The sequence below is a fragment of the Gorilla gorilla genome, chromosome 2 (genome assembly GCF_029281585.2).
Source record: "Gorilla gorilla gorilla isolate KB3781 chromosome 2, NHGRI_mGorGor1-v2.1_pri, whole genome shotgun sequence".
In the NCBI taxonomy this organism is placed as follows: Eukaryota; Metazoa; Chordata; class Mammalia; order Primates; family Hominidae; genus Gorilla; species Gorilla gorilla.
In genome coordinates, this window is record NC_086017.1 from 67,515,613 (window position 1) to 67,533,592 (window position 17,980).

The window sequence follows — 17,980 nt, forward strand, 5'->3', positions numbered from 1 at the left end:
AACTTAAAACCCAATACTTTTGACATTAAAGAATGATGACAAATCACAAGGGGGAGTGCTAATGCTGAACAAGAGCGAACCTCCTGGGCAGATACCCCCTCTACAGAAGTGCTGAGTATTTTTACAGCAGCCCTGGAATTGGGTGGAGGCCTGTTGGGACACAACTCTGCTAGTATGTTACCAGGCCTAAGACACTTGGTAACTTTCACTTATTTAGGAATTTCCTCCTGGCTTGGCAAAAATTTTTCCTAGCAGATTAGGGGGGAAAATCTTATCTATTTATGAAAATCACAACCAATCCACTCAGTTGAAAAGACACACATGCAAATAAAAAGGAAAGAAAAATCAAACAACAATTAAGTGCAAAAATATGCAACAAATTATGAGATGGAAATTAGGGGAGTTAATTTTAACTATTCAAAAACAAGATAAGTGCCACAAAAGAAACAAACAACAACCAAAAAACAGCTCATGGGTAAGGCAAAGGAGCTCTTCCTCTTCCCTTCCTAAACAACTCAGTCCTAAAGCAGAACATGGTAGGTATCTCTGCCATGAGGGAAAGAGAGCCGTATTGACCAGGGAGGCATGTCAGAGCTTATGTAAGTTAAGGTGGACATCTACATGCAGATAGTGGCCTACTGTGGAACTGCTGGAGCCCAAATGTGGTGAGGAATGTATACATGTGTGGGGATTATTTGGTTTCAGTTCACAGAGCCCAGGAAGCACAGACGGGTAGCCTGATGAGTAGCATCAAAGACAGAATGAGTTGAGGAGGTTGTCACAATGTGGGACCACCTGGCATAAGGTGTCAGAACAGAGAAATTAGGGTATTTCCATGGAGAAGTACCCTGGAGTAGGGTAAGCACACAAGCAGGGTAAGGAGAGCACTCATGTGAGGCTTGACCTGGTGTTGAGAGTCAGAGCCTAAAAAGGGGAAGATGGCACCCACCTGGAGATGTGGTCTAGTGGGACAGAGTAACCTGAATGAGACAGGAGGGTATCCATGGGGGTGGGGGTGGGGGGTCAATCCAACAAGAAGAATCAGAGAGTGAGCAGGGTAAGGAGGGTATCCATGCAGAAGGGAAGCCAGGTGTAGAATGTCAGGGCCCAGTGGGGATGAGAAAAGTATTAGCTTGGGGGACAAAGTTGCAGCAGAGTCCTAGCCAGAGCAATCAGAGAAGAGAAAGAAATAAAGAGCATGCAAATTGGTAATGAGGAAGTTAAACTGTCACTGTTTGCTGATGACATCATATACCTAGAAAACCCTAAAAACTCATCCAAAAACCTCCTAGAACTGGTAAATGAATTCAGCAAAGTTTCCAAATACAAAATTAATGTACACAAATCAGTAGCTCTCCTATACACCAACAGCAACCAAGCTGAGAATCAAATCAACCCCTTTTACAATAGCTGCAATACATAAAATAAAATACTAAGAAATATACTTACTCAAGGAGGTGAAAGACCTCTACAAGGAAAATGACAAAACACTGCTGAAAAAAATCACAGACGACACAAACAAATGGAAACACATCCTATGCTCATGGATGGGTAGAGTCAATATTGTGAAAATGACCATACTGCCAAAAGCAATCTACAAATTCAACGCAATTCCCATCAATGCACTCCTTACACTGCTTGTTCCCATCATTCTTCACAGAACTAGAAAAAACAATCCTAAAATTCATATGGAACCAAAAAAGAGCCTGCATAGCTAAAGTAAGACTAAGCAAAAAGAACAAATCTGGAAGCAATACATATCTGCCTTCAAACTACACTGTAAAGCCATAGTCACCAAAACAGCATGGTACTGGTATAAAAATAGGCATATAGACCAATGGAACAGAACAGAGAACCCAGAGATAAAGCCAAATGCTTACAGTCAACTGATCTTCAACAAAGCAAACAAAAACATAAAGTGGGGAAAAGACACCCTATTTAACAAATGGTGCTGAGATAACTGGCAAGCCACATGTAGAAGAATGAAACTGGATCCTCATCTCTCATCCTTTACAAAAACAAACTCAAGATTAATCAAAGACTTAAATCTAAGACCTGAAATCATAAAATTTCTAGAAGATAACATTGGAAAAAACTCATCCAGGCATAAACCTAGGCAAAGACTTCATGACCAAGAACCCAAAAGCAAATGCAACAAAACAAAGATAAATAGATGGGACTTATTTTGCTTCTGTACAGCAAAAGAAATAATCAGCAGAGTAAACAGACAACTCACAGAATAGGAGAAAATCTTCACAATCTATACATCCAAACAAAGGACAAATATCCAGAATCTATAAGGAACTTAAATCAGCAAGAACAAAACAAACAATCCCATCAAAAAGTGGGCTAAGGACATGAATAGACAATTCTCAAAAGAAGATACACAAATTGCCAACAAACATTAAAAAACACTTAACATCACTAATTATCAGGGAAATGCAAATCAAACCCACAATGCACTAGTACCTCACTCCTGCAAGAATAGCCATAATCAAAAAATCAAAAAATAATAAATGTTGGTGTGGATGTGGTGAAAAGGGAATACTTTTACACTGTTGGTAGGAATGTAAACTAGTACAACCACTATGGAAAACCATATGGAGATTCCTTAAAGAACTAAAAGTAGATCTACCATTTGATCCAGCAATCCCACTACTGGGTATCTACCCAGAGGAAAGGAAGTCATAAAAAAAAAAAAAAAAAAAAAAAAAGATTCTTGCACATGCATGTTTATAGCAGCACAATGCACAACTGCAAAAATATGGAACAAGCCCAAATGCCCATCAATCAATGAGTGAAAAAACAAACAAACAAAACAAACAAACAAAAAAATATATATATGGTTGTGTGTGTGTATATATATATTTGTCCCCCATGCTAATACTTTTCTAATCCCCCCTGGGCCCTGATATTCCACACCTGGCTTCCCTTCTGCATGGATACCCTCCTTACCCTGCTCACTCTCTGATTCTCCTTGTTGGATTGACCCCCCACCCCCACCCCCATGGATACCCTCCTGTCTCATTCAGGTTACTCTATCCCACTAGACCACGTCTCCAAGTGGGTGCCATCTTCCCCTTTTTGAGCTCTGACTCTCTGTGTGTGTATGTATACACACACACACACACACACACACACACACACACACCATGGAATACTACTCAGCCATAAAAAGGAATGAAATAAAGGCATTCAGAGCACCCTAGATGGAATTGGAGACCATTATTCTAAAGTAACTTAGGAATGGAAAACCAAACATCATATGTTCTCACTCATAAGTGGGAGCTAAGCTATGAGGATGCAAAGACATAAGAATGATACAATGAACTTTGGGAACTCAGTGGGGAAAGGGAGGGAGGGGGTGAGGGATAAAAAGACTACATATTGGGTACAGTGTACATTCCTCGTGTGATGGGTACATCAAAATCTCAGAAACCATCACTAAAGACCTTATTCATGCAACCAAACACCACCTATTCCCCAAAAACCTTTTGAAATAAACAAAAAACCTAAAAAAAAAAAGTTGCAGCAGAGATGCAGCATTGATTACTAACAGAGGTATTGATTAAATCAGTTAATAAAGAATAATTTAATATATATGAGTGTGTATATATACATGCATTTACATATATATACACACACACACACACACACACACACACACACATCCTAGCTTTGTCCACTTGAGAGGGTCTAAAAGCAATGATATCTCAATATCAATAAGCACACCAAGTGCCCAGATCTTGTCTTCTAAATCTTATTCTCTGCTAAAAAGAACCAAGGCTTTTTAGAGAAATGGCTGGTTCTAGGGCTTGGGAAGAGAAAATACAAGATGATCTGGAACCCAAGAGAATGGAAAACATGTCCACACAAAGATATATACACAAATGTGGACAGTAGCATTATTCATAATAACCAAAAGTGTAAACCATCCAAACCTGCATCAAAAGGTGAATGGATAGACAAAATGTAGTATATCCACATGGAATTTTTTTTTTTTTTTTTTTGAGATGGAGTTTTGCTCTTGTTGCCCAGACTGGAGTGCAATGGCGTGATCTTGGCTCACCACAACCTCCGCCTCCCAGATTCAAGCGATTCTCCTGCCTCAGCATCCAGAGTAGCTGGGATTACAGGCATGTGCCACCACACCCGGCTAGTTTTGTATTTTTAGTAGAGATGGGGTTTCTCCATGCCAGTCAGACTGGTCTCGAACTCCCGATCTCAGATGATCTGACCACCTTGGCCTCCCAAAGTGCTGGGATTACAGGCGTGAGCCACCGCACCTGGCCCATCCATATGGAATATTATTCGACCATTAAAAAAATGAAGTACAGACAGTCCCCATGTTACAATGGTTTGACTTACAATTTTTAACTTTATGATGTTGCAAAAGCAGTACGCATTCAGTATGCTCCTCAACATATGACAGACTTACCTCCAGATAAGCCCATTGTAAACTGAAAATATCAAAAACGCACTTTCAACTTACAATTTGCAAACTTACAATGGGTTTAACAGGACATAACCCCCTTGCAAGTCTAGGAGCATCTGTACTGATTCATGATACTGCACAGATGAACCTTATAAACATTATTCTGGGTGAAGGAAGACAGACACAAAAGGTCACATTTTGTATGATTCTAGTTAAATGTAATGTCCAAAACAGGCAAGTCCATAGAGACAGAAAGTAAGTTAGTAATGGCAAGGGGCTGGGAAGAAGAGGGAATGGGAACTGCTAATAGGTACAGGGTTACGTTTTGAGGTGATGAAAATGTTCTGGAATTAGCAGTGATGGTTGCACAACTTTGTGAATATATTAAAAAACTAGTGAATTGTACTTTAAAAGGTTGAATATTGTATGATATGATAATTACAAACCAGTTTATTACCAAAAAAAAAAAAAAGATAAACCCAGAATATCTCACACCAGAAAGCAAGACAGTGTTCAAAGAATGACAGAGATATGGCAAAAGAACATAGAAGCCACCCTATAGTAAGTTCTCACTGGCCAAACTGGGACAATTTGAATATCAAAATAGGTAATAATGGATTAGAATCCATTGAATAAAACAAGAAATCAGAGCCCAAACAGATATATAAAAATAGTATGGTGATTTAAAATATGTCCAGGCTGTGCATGGTGGCTCACTCCTGTAACCCCAACACCTAGGTGGAAGGATCACTTGAGGCAAGAGTTTAAGACTGGCCTGGGTAACATAGCAAGACACCCTCTCTACAAAAATAATAAAATAAAAATAAAAATAAATAAATAAATAACATCTGTCCACAAATTCTTTGACAGTCCTTTCAAAACATGGAGCCTAATTCTCCCGTTCTTGAGCGCGGACTGGATTACTGGTTTGATTGTAATTAACAGAATATGGTAGAAATGACAATGTACAACTTTGAAGGCTGAGTCATACAGGACACTGTGGCTTCAGCCTTCTCTCAGTGCTTGCTCTGGGAAAAGTTAGCTGCCATGTTGTGAGAACATTAGGCAGCCCTGTGGAGAAGTCCATAAGGCTAGGGCTGAGACCTCCTAACAACAGCCACAGAGAACTGCGATCTCCAGCCAAGCTGTGCGAGTAAGCCTTGTAGGGAAGCAGACTCTCCAGACTCCTATGTCCAACTGACTGAAACCACAGATAAACAACTTGACTGCAACCACATAAAAAACTCTAAGCCAGAACTACCCACCTAAGCAGCTCCCAGATTTCCAGCCCTCAGAAACTGTGTGAAATAATGTTTGTTCTTTTAAGCCTAAGTATTGGGATAATTTGTTACACATCAATAAATAACATATATAGTTTCAAATATCTCCCCCCAAAATACCTAATTACAAAAGAAAAAACAATTAACTTATCAGTGGAGAAGCTTGGAGGATACCACATTAATCAAGTGATCAAACTGAACATCATCAATAACAAGTCAAGTTCAACTTATGTGCCACCTCCTGACAGATGCAGAGCCTCAATCTAATCAGGAGTAAATACCAGACAATCCTAAACTGAGGAGTTTCTGCAAAATAACTGTCCTGTAATCTGCAAAATATCAGGATCATGAAAGTCAGAGACTAAAGAACTATTCTAGACTGAAGATGACTAATGAGATGTGACAGCTACATGCAACAGATAATTCTCAACTAGACATTATTGTAACAACTGGTAACATTTGAACTGGTCTTAGTATTAGATGATATTAACTTATCAATGTTGATTTTACCAATTTTGATGGTTGCGTTGTATACTTGTTTGTAGGAAATAGACTCTAAAGTATTAAGGGATGACAGGGCACCAAGTCGCCAGCTTACTACCAAATGGTTTGGGAAAAAAGTCTTCTGTATTGTACTTACTACTTTTCTGTTGGTTTGTAAAAATAAGCAAAGGAAAAATGAAAAAGGCCTACATGAAAACATCTGACCAACTGACTTTAATAGTGGGATTCCTTTAAGGCACCAAGTTGCAAATTATTGTCTTTCAAGTATATTAATATATTATTAGCAAAGGGCACACATAGAAGATAGGAAGTATAGTTACAAGATAAATCATTCTTTGAAAGCTTTGTATTATACTGATAATATGTTATCAAAGTTGCTTTTTTGGGTGGGAGGTAAGTTTTTAATATTCAGGAAAGGAAACTTCTCTCGAACTAAAAAATATTAGTGGTAGGCCGGGCACGGTGGCTCACGCCTGTAATCCCAGCACTTTGGGAGGCCGAGGCGGGCAGATCGCGAGGTCAGGAGATCGAGACCATCCTGGCTAACAACGGTGAAACCCCGTCTCTACTAAAAATAAAAAAAATTAGCCGGATGTAGTGGCACAAGCCTGTAGTCCCAGCTACTCGGGAGGCTGAGGCAGGAGAATTGCTTGAACCCAGGAGGCGGAGGTTGCAGTGAGCCGAGATCACACCACTGCACTCCAGCCTGGGCGACAGAGCGAGACTCCGTCTAAAAAAAAAAAAAAGGTAGTGTGCACCAAATTAACTGCAGTATAGGATTACTGAAATGAAGGTCTGTAAGGAAATCACTGGGTCTTTTTTTTTAGTACCACATTTATATTCCCATTCTGGAGTACCATGCCTTTATGCTAAGCTCCCACCACCAAAACAGCCATGCCTTGGGAAAATAATTAGAAATTCACTTCTCTTTTTTTTTTTGAGACAGAGTCTCACTCTGTTGCCCAGGCTGGAGTGCAGTGGCATGATCTCAGCTCACTGCAAGCTCCACCTCCCAGGTTCACACCATTCTCTTGCCTCAGCCTCCCAAGTAGCTGGGACCACAGGTGCCTGCCACCACGCCCGGCTAATTTTTTTTTTTTTTTTTTTTTGTATTTTTAGTAGAGACGGGGTTTCACCGTGTTAGCCAGGATGGTCTCGATCTCCTGACCTCGTGATCCACCTGCCTTGGCCTCCCAAAGTGCTGGGATTACAGGTGTGAGCCACCGTGCCCAGCCAGAAATTCACTTCTAAGAAATAAACAGTGGTTTCAACCTTTTGAGAAAGATATAGTATGTTATTATAATCTGAAACCTAAACCTAAAGGAAATTAACATGTGTCAGATAGCATCAGATACATTTTATGTGGTGACAGGCTTTCTCAATCTCTGAAACACTGAAACAGCTATAACTGTTGTCTACTCAGCCAATGCGGTAGAAAGCCAAAATAACTTGTTTCTCAAGTCACAATAGGGAACAGGGGAGAGAAGCAGGTGGCAGGAGGTGATAACTGATGTGTCTCTCATTGTACTAGGAACAAATAGCAAATATCATCAGGTAAAATGTCCCTGACTCTAAGGCAAGAAAATGTCTATTTCTTTCAACAGAAAACTGCCCTTCAATTCTAATCTCACCTCAAAAACAGAATGAGGAAACTATTTCTGTGATCAAGAAAGCTGAAACCAAAGGCGTGGTCCATGGAATAGACCTTGACCTAGTGAAAGGAGCGCCTACACTCACCTGTATCTCTGCTACTCAAATTCAAATGTCTTTCTAGGTCTCTTTACTTTGCTTTCAAGCTCAGTCTTGGTGTAAATCTATCACCTTCAATATAACTGGATAAATATGTAAACTTTCATTCACACTAATAAACGTAAAATGTAAGCTCTACAGAAACAAAAAGCACAGTCACAAATAAAGCATTAATCTAATCATTAGATATTAAATGCTTGATGTAATACTATCACTGTGTGAGATTATTTTTCAAAATTTGGTTTTCTCATCTCTCGGAAAACAAGAATTTTTTTTTTTTTTTTGAGATGGGAGTCTCGCTCTGTTGCCCAGGCTGGAGTGCAGTGGCACGATCTCAGCTCACTGCAACCTCCCTCTCCTGGGTTCAAGCAATTCTCCTGCCTCAGCGTCCTGAGTAGCTGAGATTACAGGCGCCCGCCACCATGCCCAGCTAGTTTTTGTATTTTTAGTAGAGACGGGGTTTCACCATGTTGGTCAGGCTGGTCTCAAAATCCTGACCTCATGATCTGCCCGCCTTGGCCTCCCAAAGTGCTGGGATTACAGGCGTAAGCCACTGCATCTGGCGGGAAACAAGAATTGAAAAACAACAAACTAACTTGCCCCACTCTTAAAACAATATTATGTAATTCATATCCAGGAGACGAGACATGTGCTAATCAAAGGTGTTAGTGATGGGGGTAATTAACTAAGGGTTGAGCATCCCTAATGTGAAAATCTACATTACAAAATGTTCCCAAACCCAAAAGGTTTTGAGCATTGACATGATGCCACAAGTGGAAAATTCTACTCATGACTTCAAGATAAGTCAAAGTCAAAATGCAATCAAAATTTAGTTGCGTGCACAAAATCATTAAAGATATTTTTTAAAATTACGTTCAGGGTATGTGTATAAGGTGTATATGAAGCATAAGTGACCCTTGTGTTTAAACTTGGGCCCATCCCCAAGATATCTCATTATGTATATGCAAAAATCCCCAAATGCAAAAAAGTCCAAAATCCAAAACACTTCTGATTCTGACCATTTCAGATATGGGATATGCAAGATTACCACAAAAGCTAAGATAATCAGTAACAAACAATAAAGCGTAAGACTCATACCCAGAAGTTCAAAAGAAAAAATGTCCAATAATTGAACTCTATATTAATTTATGCCAATTCTGCAAATTATTCCTTAATGAGTCAAGTATCAAAATGAGAAATGTACACATTCTTCTTAGTATATTTTGCCTGTAATATTTATTCATTTTGGGGACACTCCCTCTTTTCATCCTAATAATGCCATAACATGTAATTTTTAAGAAAATTAATTTGTTTTAAAAGTCACATTTATAATTTATATGCAGTAAAATTTACCCTTACCAAAGATCTAGAATAGTTCCATCACCTCACGAAATGCCCGCAGCCCTTATGTAGTAGATTTCCTCCCCCAGCCCCAGGTAACCACTGATCTGATTTCTGTCCCTATAGTTTTATCTTTTCCAGAACATCATATAAATGGAATCATTCAGTATCTTTAAATTATCTGGAAACTTTCACTTAGCATAATGCTTTTGGAAGTCTTTCACACTGTTGCATGTATCAACTGTTCCTTCTTTTTTTTAACTGCTGAATAGTATTCCATGTGCATTCATGTGTTACATTTTGTTTGTCCATTTACCAGTTGATGGATACTTCGGTTGTGTATAGTTTTATACTGTTATGAATAAAGCTACTATATAGACATTTGCATACAGGTCTTCATGTGGACACATTTTCATTTTTATTGAATAAATACCTAGAAATAGGATGACTGTACTGTGCTAGAGCAACATATAAAACTAACCAATCTTTTTTTTTTTAAACTAACCAATCTTTTGAAGCAGTATTCCATGTAGTTTACAAGTCATAAAAAACAAACAAAAAGGTCAGCCAGGCGCAGTAATCCCAGCAGTCTGGGAGGGCAAGGCAGGTGGATCACTTGAGGTCAGGAGTTCGAGACCAGCCTGGACAACATGGTGTAACCCCATCTCTACTAAAAATACAAAAATGTAGCCAGACATGGTGGTGTGCACCTGTAGTCCCAGCTACTTGGGTGGCTGAGGCAGGAGAATCGCTTGAACCTGGGAGGTGGAGGCTGCTGTGAGCCAAGACTGCAGCAGTGCACTCCAGCCTAGGCAACAGAGTGAGACTCTGTCTCAAAAATAAAAGAAAAAAGATCCCACCAAAAAAATCCATTTTAAGTCTTTCATGACTTTTTGAGCATGTCGTAACTGCTCATTTATAGCAGTGGTTTTTCAAGCTGGCCTATACATCAGAACTACCTGGGGAACTAGAACTTGGGTACCAATCCAAAGATTTAGCTGCTCTGGGTAAAGGCACAAACATTACTTTTTATTTTTCCTCTATTTCTTTTCTAATTGCTAACAGTATCTCTTTTTTGTTTTTTCATTTTCCATGTTGACATTTTTCAAACATACAGAAAAATAAAAACAACAGTGTGAGAAACATCATGTACATATCACTCAGATTTAATGATTAATAATATTTGCCATTTTTCATGTCATCTATTTTTTCTTACTGAAGTATTTTAAAATAGAACACAAACATCATGACATTTCACTCCCAAATAAAAGGCATCTCTTTTTTTAAAAAGCATGTTTTCTAACATCATTACAATATAATTCTCACACTAAACCAAACAAAAATATTTTTACATATAATACATATTCTATATTTAAATTTCCCTAATTGTCAAAGCTTATAACATGTACCCAGGGATGAACCATTGATTTATAACATGTAAAACATAACTATTTTTTTCCAATTTTTTCCACATCCTATATAATATTCATTTTTTAAATAAATTAACACCACCACCACAAAGCAAAAGAAAGTCAGTTAACAAAATTTTTTATTCTTTACCTGAAAATATCCACCTCATGAACAGTAGGTAAAATAACAGATATATTTGTGTCCGCCTGAGAGATAGAAAAGAAAAATAAGAGAAGGTATCACCAAAATTTATGGAAAATTTTAAAATATATCTATCTCATGATCAATAAGCCATGCTGCCCTGTCTAACTTTTAAGATTCTCTTCCTTTAGGAACAGCCAGAGAGGGAATGGGTCTTACCAATATTCCCTAATATAGCAGAAAATCAAAAATAATGCAGATATCATGGATAAAGAATTATTCCCGGCCAGGCATGATAGCTCATGCCTGTAATCCCAGCACTTTGGTAGGACAAGGCGGGCGGATCACAAGGTCAGGATATCGAGACCATCCTGGCTAACACGGTGAAACCCCATCTCTACTAAAAATACAAAAAATTAGCCAGGCATGGGGGCAGGCGCCTGTAGTCCCAGCTACTCGGGAGGCTGAGGCAGGAGAATGGCGTGAACCCGGGAGGTGAAGCTTGCAGTGAGCCGAGATCGCACCACTGCACTGCAGCCTAGGTGACAGAGCGAGACTCCATCTCAAAAAAAAAAAAAAAAAAGAATTAATCCCAAGCTCATGCCTGTAATCCTAGCACTTTGGGAATCCAGGAAGGAGGATCACTTGATGCCAGGAGTTCGAGACCAGCCTGGGTAACAGAGTGAAATCCCATCCCTACAAAAAATATTAAAAATTAGCCAGGCATGGTGGCATGCACCATAGTCCTAGCTACTTAGGAGGCTGAGGTGGGAGAATCACTTCAGCCCAGGAATTGGACGCTGCAATGAACTACGATCGTGCCACTGTACTCCAGCCTGGGTGACAGAGGGAGACCCTGTCCTTGTTTAAGAAAAAATTAATCCAATAGTCAAAATTAGATTAATTTGCAACTGTATGAAATACTCCCATTAATACTGGTTGATATGTAACAGAAATACCAGTTTTCCTACTGCTATCTGTTTTTTATTCAATTCAAAAAACAAAGTACAACAAAAAAATTTACACCAGTTAAAACATTTCAAATGAAAACTTCAACCCCACCCATGAACAGATGGTGCTTTTGGAAAAATAAAGGGCAATTGTAACTACAGAATCCTTTTAACTGAGTTTCCTAAAATCAGCAGTCTGCTGGTCACTCTCCTAAGAGGTTCTGCCAGAATCAAAGCTTATTGAAAAAAATTCACTTTCCCCTTTTCCTCACAATTAAAATATAAATTCTGAGTTCTCCAGTCTCTACTGGAGAAACAACAAGAAAAAAGACCCTAAGAAACATTAGAAAATATATTACCAATTAATTAAAAATTATTTAATGGGACATTTCAGTAATATTCAGAAATATGTAATAAACTCAAGAAACTCTGCATTTGCTAGTTTAAAAATTCTGCTAAAGAGACTATATGTGCTGGATCATTCTACCATAGTACCACACTACCTGCTGAGTTAACTGCACTATTTGAGTTGTCCCAGGCTTGTCATGACATGTGGGAATCCGTACCTAAAAGAAAGACAGGAAATTATTTTTGGTTATAAAAGAATGGGGGATGAGAAGTGCCGTATCCTGCTGCTAAAAAGGTATGGTCAGTAATGCCAAAAAAGCTACAAAAACAAAATTATCTATGTCAGAGTTAAAAACTAAGGTCATATTTATTTTTAGTCACAGCAGAAAGTAAGTAAACCAAGGTCTCCATACCCACACACACACAGTAATCACTAACTCCCTGAGAAGCAAGTATGTTGAAAAACAAAATGGACATCAGCTTCATACTGCTTCCTGTTTATTGTTCAAATCTTTGCTTCATTAATATACACACACCCAAACACACCCTCTCAAGCTTGCCAAATTTTTGGATAAATCTCACAGGAAACAATGAGAACACTCAATCCAGAACTATCAGTATTACTTTTGATTTCCCAAGGAAAAACACAATACATATCCTACAAAAATGGCCAAATGCAGAGAGAGAACATTGTCAAAAATAAGTCCTACTTGACAGTGAATTGCAAAGCACTTAGGGTACAACCTATACAAAGTCTGAGAACAAAATGCTAATTCATTTAAAAGAAAAATCTAACAGAGAACAAAACCCTGGGATGAACATGTATGGTCTGACATCACGTGTTAAGAACATCACTTAGGACTAAGAACCAATGGCTTTCCCAATTTCTCTTAATTTTTATTAATTCATACTCAATTCTACCAAGTAATCTGTTTCTGCATATCACTCATCTCTGGAGGCACTGGCAGGGCCATGGAATTGCAGAACTCCAGGAGGTAGCATTTACATATACATGTATTACATACAAATGACACTCTTCTGCAAACTCTACAGGATGCCATGAGATCAGAGGTGCCTGAAGTTGTGTGACTAATGGTTCTAGGAAGCAAAATGTATTGCAATATCTCTATAATGCCTCACATCAATGACAAACAAGGGAAAGCAATAACATGATTAATATTAATAGAAGGTTAAAAAAGCAAAGCCCATGTGTGAGCTTCCTACAAAGTTCTTTTTTTTTTTTTTGAGACAGGGTCTCGCTTTTGTCCTGCAGGCTGGAATGCAGTGATGCAAACCTGGCTCACTGCAGTCTCGACTTCCCAGGCTCAAGCAATATCCCAAGTACCTAGGACTACAGGTGTGCACCACCACGCCCCGTTAATTTTTTTATTTTTTGTAGAGACAAGGTTTCACCATGTTGCCCAGGGTGGTCTTGAACTCTTGGGCTCAAGGGATCCACCCACCTCGGCCTCCCAAAGTGCTCACAGGCGTGATCACAGGTGTGAGCCACCATGCCTGTCCAAAAGTTCTTTAAAAAGATCACAATTAGCCAAGGAAACATGGCAAGATTCTGTCTACAAAAAGTTTAAAAATTAGCCAGGTGTGGTGGTGCATGCCTGTGGTCCTGGCTACTTGGGGGGCTGAAGTGGGAGGATTGCTTGAGCCCGGAAAGTTGAGGCTGCAGTGAGCTGTGATCATGCCACTGTACTCCAGCCTGGGTGACAGCACAAGACCCTGTCTCTAAAAAATAAAAATAAAAATAAAAAGGAGACAATTGAGATATAAGATATTACCTTCATTACCACCCCCATGATTGGCAGGTGTAATGTCTTCCCTGGCACTGGGGCAGGCCATCGATCAACATCATTACAAGCTGAAAAATATAATAAAATATTTTCTTAGAATAAGTGAAAATATCAAAGTATTAAAAATGAGGCATTAGAAATAAGAACACTACTTTCCATACAGCAGAAAAAATATACCTGGAAGAATGAGAGATAAAAGGCAAAAGAAAAGTCAAAGTGATGAAAACATTTTATATTTCACTCAGAAATACACATGTTCTAGGATATAAATTGGTTAATTTATATCTTAAGTATTAAAGGGAGTTTTTGTATTCATTTATTACTACTAATTAGCTACAAAAGCACATCAACTGGCAAAGGCCTTCCGTCTGTAGCAAGTGACATAAGGATTTTTCAATAGTACTCTTGAGTATTAGAACTGTCAACTCGATATTCATTTATTATTATTCTAATAATAATAGGCATCATCAAAGTAGTTAAAGGAGATAACAAAAGACAGTTTTGGATATCTGTAGGTACAGATGCCAGAAAAATCGTTTTATACCTTTCTCCTATCATATATTCCTTAAGTTCCTACCTGAATTTTTATAAATTGTTATAAACCAACTTCATTTTTATCACTTATTTCCAGTAAAAATTTTAAAACTCCTGCATAAAGGTACTCAACTCATACAATGTTAAACTTACCTGCTTCCAAATAAGGTTCATTCTTTTCAAAATACTCTGGTGCTATCTGTTTGAGCACAGTGTGAAAAAAATGAATATAAGGTAGTTTGCTGATCAAAACCAAGGACTGAGGAAAAAACAAAAACAATGTTTTAAAAATTGCTTTGTCATTCATTTCTCGCATAATCAATTACTAACAAGCTAAATTCAGCAAAAAGTGTGGATTTTAAAATAAAAAGGCTTTTACAGTGGATAGTTAAAAGGAAACAAAACCATAGCTGCAGAACACAAAAAGTTTAACCTTATTGCTACACTTTAAGAGCATAATGGCATGTAACAGATTTTCCTGCTCTTCAAAAAAAGAATTTCCTATCAACAAACTAATGTCATGAGTAACTTCAAAAGTCTAGCTCCTGCTATCCTTACAATAGCAATATCAGGAATTAGCCATATGAACTTTTCCTATTAAAGAAAGAGTAAATTTTGATACTTTTCCAAAAGACTTATGAGTTATATTTTACAGTTCAACTGTCATAGCCACATAGTTGGAAATTGTAACCTTATGGTGTGATCATTTCAGATACAAATTATCCCAATTTGTAAACATTTTTTTTTTCTTAAAAACCACTTTTTATCTTTCTAACACCAATTAGCAGTCAGGGCAAATTCTGAGTACAAAAGGGAAAGGTGTCTTGCTAGCTGGGATTAAATAGGAAAGATTATTTTCTTTATTTTTGTTTCTTTCTTTTTTTTTTTTTTTTTTTTTTGAGACAAGGTCTCACTCTGTCACCCAGGCTGCAGTGCAATGGTGTGATCATGGCTCACTGCTGCCTCAACCTCATGGGCTCAGGTGATCTTCCCACCTCAGCCTCCTGAGTAGCTGGGACTACAGGTGTATGCCATCAAGTCTGGCTATTTTTGGGGGGGCAGCGTGGATTTTTGGTAGAGATAGCGTTTTGCCATGTTGCCCAGGCTGGTCTCAAACTCCTAGACTTAAGCAATCTGCCCACCTTGTCCTCCCGAAGTGTTGGGATTACAAGTGTAAGCCACTGTGACCTACCTGATTCTTTTTAAGAAACAAAAAGAATTGTACATTTGGAATAGAAAAAATAACGGCTAAGATGTTGCTAAAGTTTATTTACTGGCTCTTAAAAAAATATAATAGTTCAGGCGTTTATTAGTTGCAACAATATTACAATCTGTTTATTCCTTCCCTTATTCTAAAATGTAAAACTTAAGTGGACTCCTCTGGCTTTTGACAGAATCCTGTGCAATAACTGTAACTTACTGTCAGGAATCTAGCACAGAGAGCAAAAATTCAATAGAGGTTAAACATATAGAGACAGGTGTCCATAATATAATAATAAAAAAAACAAGATAAAATATAAACCCAAGGCCAGGCACGGTGGCTCATGCCTGTAATCCCAGCACTTTGGGAAGTCCAGGTGGGTGGATCACCTGAAGTCAGGAGTTCGAGACCAGACTGGCCAACATGGTGAGACCCTGTCTCTACTAAAAATACAAAAATTAGCTGGGCATGGTGGTGCACACCTGTAATGCCAGCTACTTGGGAGGTGCCTGTAATCCCAGCTACTCGGGAATACAGTACCTGTACTCCCAGCTACTTGAACCTGGGAGGCAGAAGTTGCAGTGAGCCGAGATCACACCACTGAACTCCAGCCTAGGCGACAAGAGCAAAACTCCATCTCAAAAAAAAAAAAAAAAAAATATATATATATATATATATGCCAGGTGCAGTAGCTCACACCTGTAATCCCAGAACTCTGGGAAGCTGAGGCATGTGGATCACAAGGTCAAGAGTTCAAGACCAGCCTGGCCAAGATGGTGAAACTCCGTCTCTACTAAAAATACAAAAAATTAGCCAGGCGTCGGGCGGGCACCTGTAATCCCAGCTACTCGGGAGACGGAGGCACAGAATTGCTTGAACCCAGGAGGCAGAGGTTGCAGTCAGCCGAGATCGTGCCTCTGCACTCCAGCCTGGGCGACAGAGCGAGACTCCACCTCAAAAAAAAAAAAAAATATATATATATATATACACACACACACAGACACACACACACACACACACACACATATAGCATGTTTAAAGATAAAATACCAAAGACTTTAAGGACTCTTAAATCTAACACTTTCTATTTTTCTAATCACAAAATAAAAAATACTTTTTTTATTAGTGTGTATGACAATTACCTTCTGAAAGTAGCCTCTTTTTAGAGTTTTATCTCGAACTTGTCGGAAATACACATATCCATAAAAATAAGCAGGATCCTTCTAAGAAGAAAGTGACAAGTAAGTGTGTGTGGGGGGGTACATATATATGTATCTATATCTATATCCATATCTATATCTTTTAATATTAACATCAGGCTCCTTTATAAACCCAAATCAAGACATGAGATATACACGAAGAGCTAGTTATGCTTTTCCAGCAACAAACAATAATCATGACAGCAACAGCCAGATCAGAACCTTCTAACTCTTGACATGATCCACATGATGTGTGTAAAAGCTTAAAATTAAAACAAAAAAACCCTCCTAACTTGCCCAAAGATGGCAAAGTACTAATTACAATCTAAGTACTAAAGTCAAATTTTCCCCCTATAACTTACTCAGCTTACATTTTTTATTTGTATCTATACTAGGTGACTGAAGTTAAAAAAAATCAAATTCTGTTTTCTCCAATGTTTTATTTAGTTTCTACAAAATTCTACCCACAATTTTGAGATTGTCAAGGATAAGGGATCAATCTTAAAACAAAATGAGGTATCCTAACATACAATTTCAAGAGAGAAAATAAAAGGAGTTAAATGACAATGTGAATCTTATATAGTCAGTTACACGTTAACCCAATAATAATGAAGCATAACAATGATTATCAACATACAATCTGAAAGGTAATTGCATTCCAAAAAATTTAAGAAGCATTTACATCTTAATGGAGTAAACTTTGGCTCAGTTCCTTATTTGATTATTATTCCTTAAACAAATATATATTGACCACCTACTTTGAACAGGGTAATGTGTTAGAGAAGATAAAAAGATGCATAAGACACAGTTCTTCCTCAAGGATATCATGATTTAGGAGAGATAAGAAAAGTAGAAAAATGAGGCCAGGTGCAGTGGCTCATGCCTGTAATCCCAGCAGTTTGGGAGGCCAAGGTGGGCGGATCATGAGGTCAGGAGATCAAGACCATCCTGGCCAACATGGTGAATCCCTGTCTCTACTAAAAATACAAAAATTAGCTGGGTGTGGTGGCACGTGCCTGTAATCCCAACTACTCAGGAGGCTGAGGCAGGAGAATCGCTTGAACCCAGGAGGTAGAGGTTGCA

At 38.3% G+C, this 17,980-nt stretch overlaps 1 protein-coding gene across 6 annotated transcripts in view; it reads right to left on the reverse strand.

Moving 5' to 3' along the window:
* Positions 1 to 17,980, reverse strand: part of DENND6A (DENN domain containing 6A) — a 67,742-nt gene that overhangs the window by 21,369 nt on the left and 28,393 nt on the right. For 4 of the 6 annotated variants that reach the window (XM_063703865.1, XM_063703864.1, XM_019023704.3 and 1 more), the window contains exons 5-9: positions 16,841 to 16,921; positions 14,651 to 14,756; positions 13,952 to 14,031; positions 12,314 to 12,376; positions 10,870 to 10,925 (exon numbers count right to left, since the gene is read on the reverse strand). In XM_063703865.1, the coding sequence (XP_063559935.1) occupies positions 10,870 to 10,925; positions 12,314 to 12,376; positions 13,952 to 14,031; positions 14,651 to 14,756; positions 16,841 to 16,921 (386 nt within the window). The remainder of the gene's footprint in view (positions 1 to 10,869; positions 10,926 to 12,313; positions 12,377 to 13,951; positions 14,032 to 14,650; positions 14,757 to 16,840; positions 16,922 to 17,980) is intronic. The other 2 variants (XM_055383183.2, XM_063703866.1) reach the window with 1 other exon arrangement.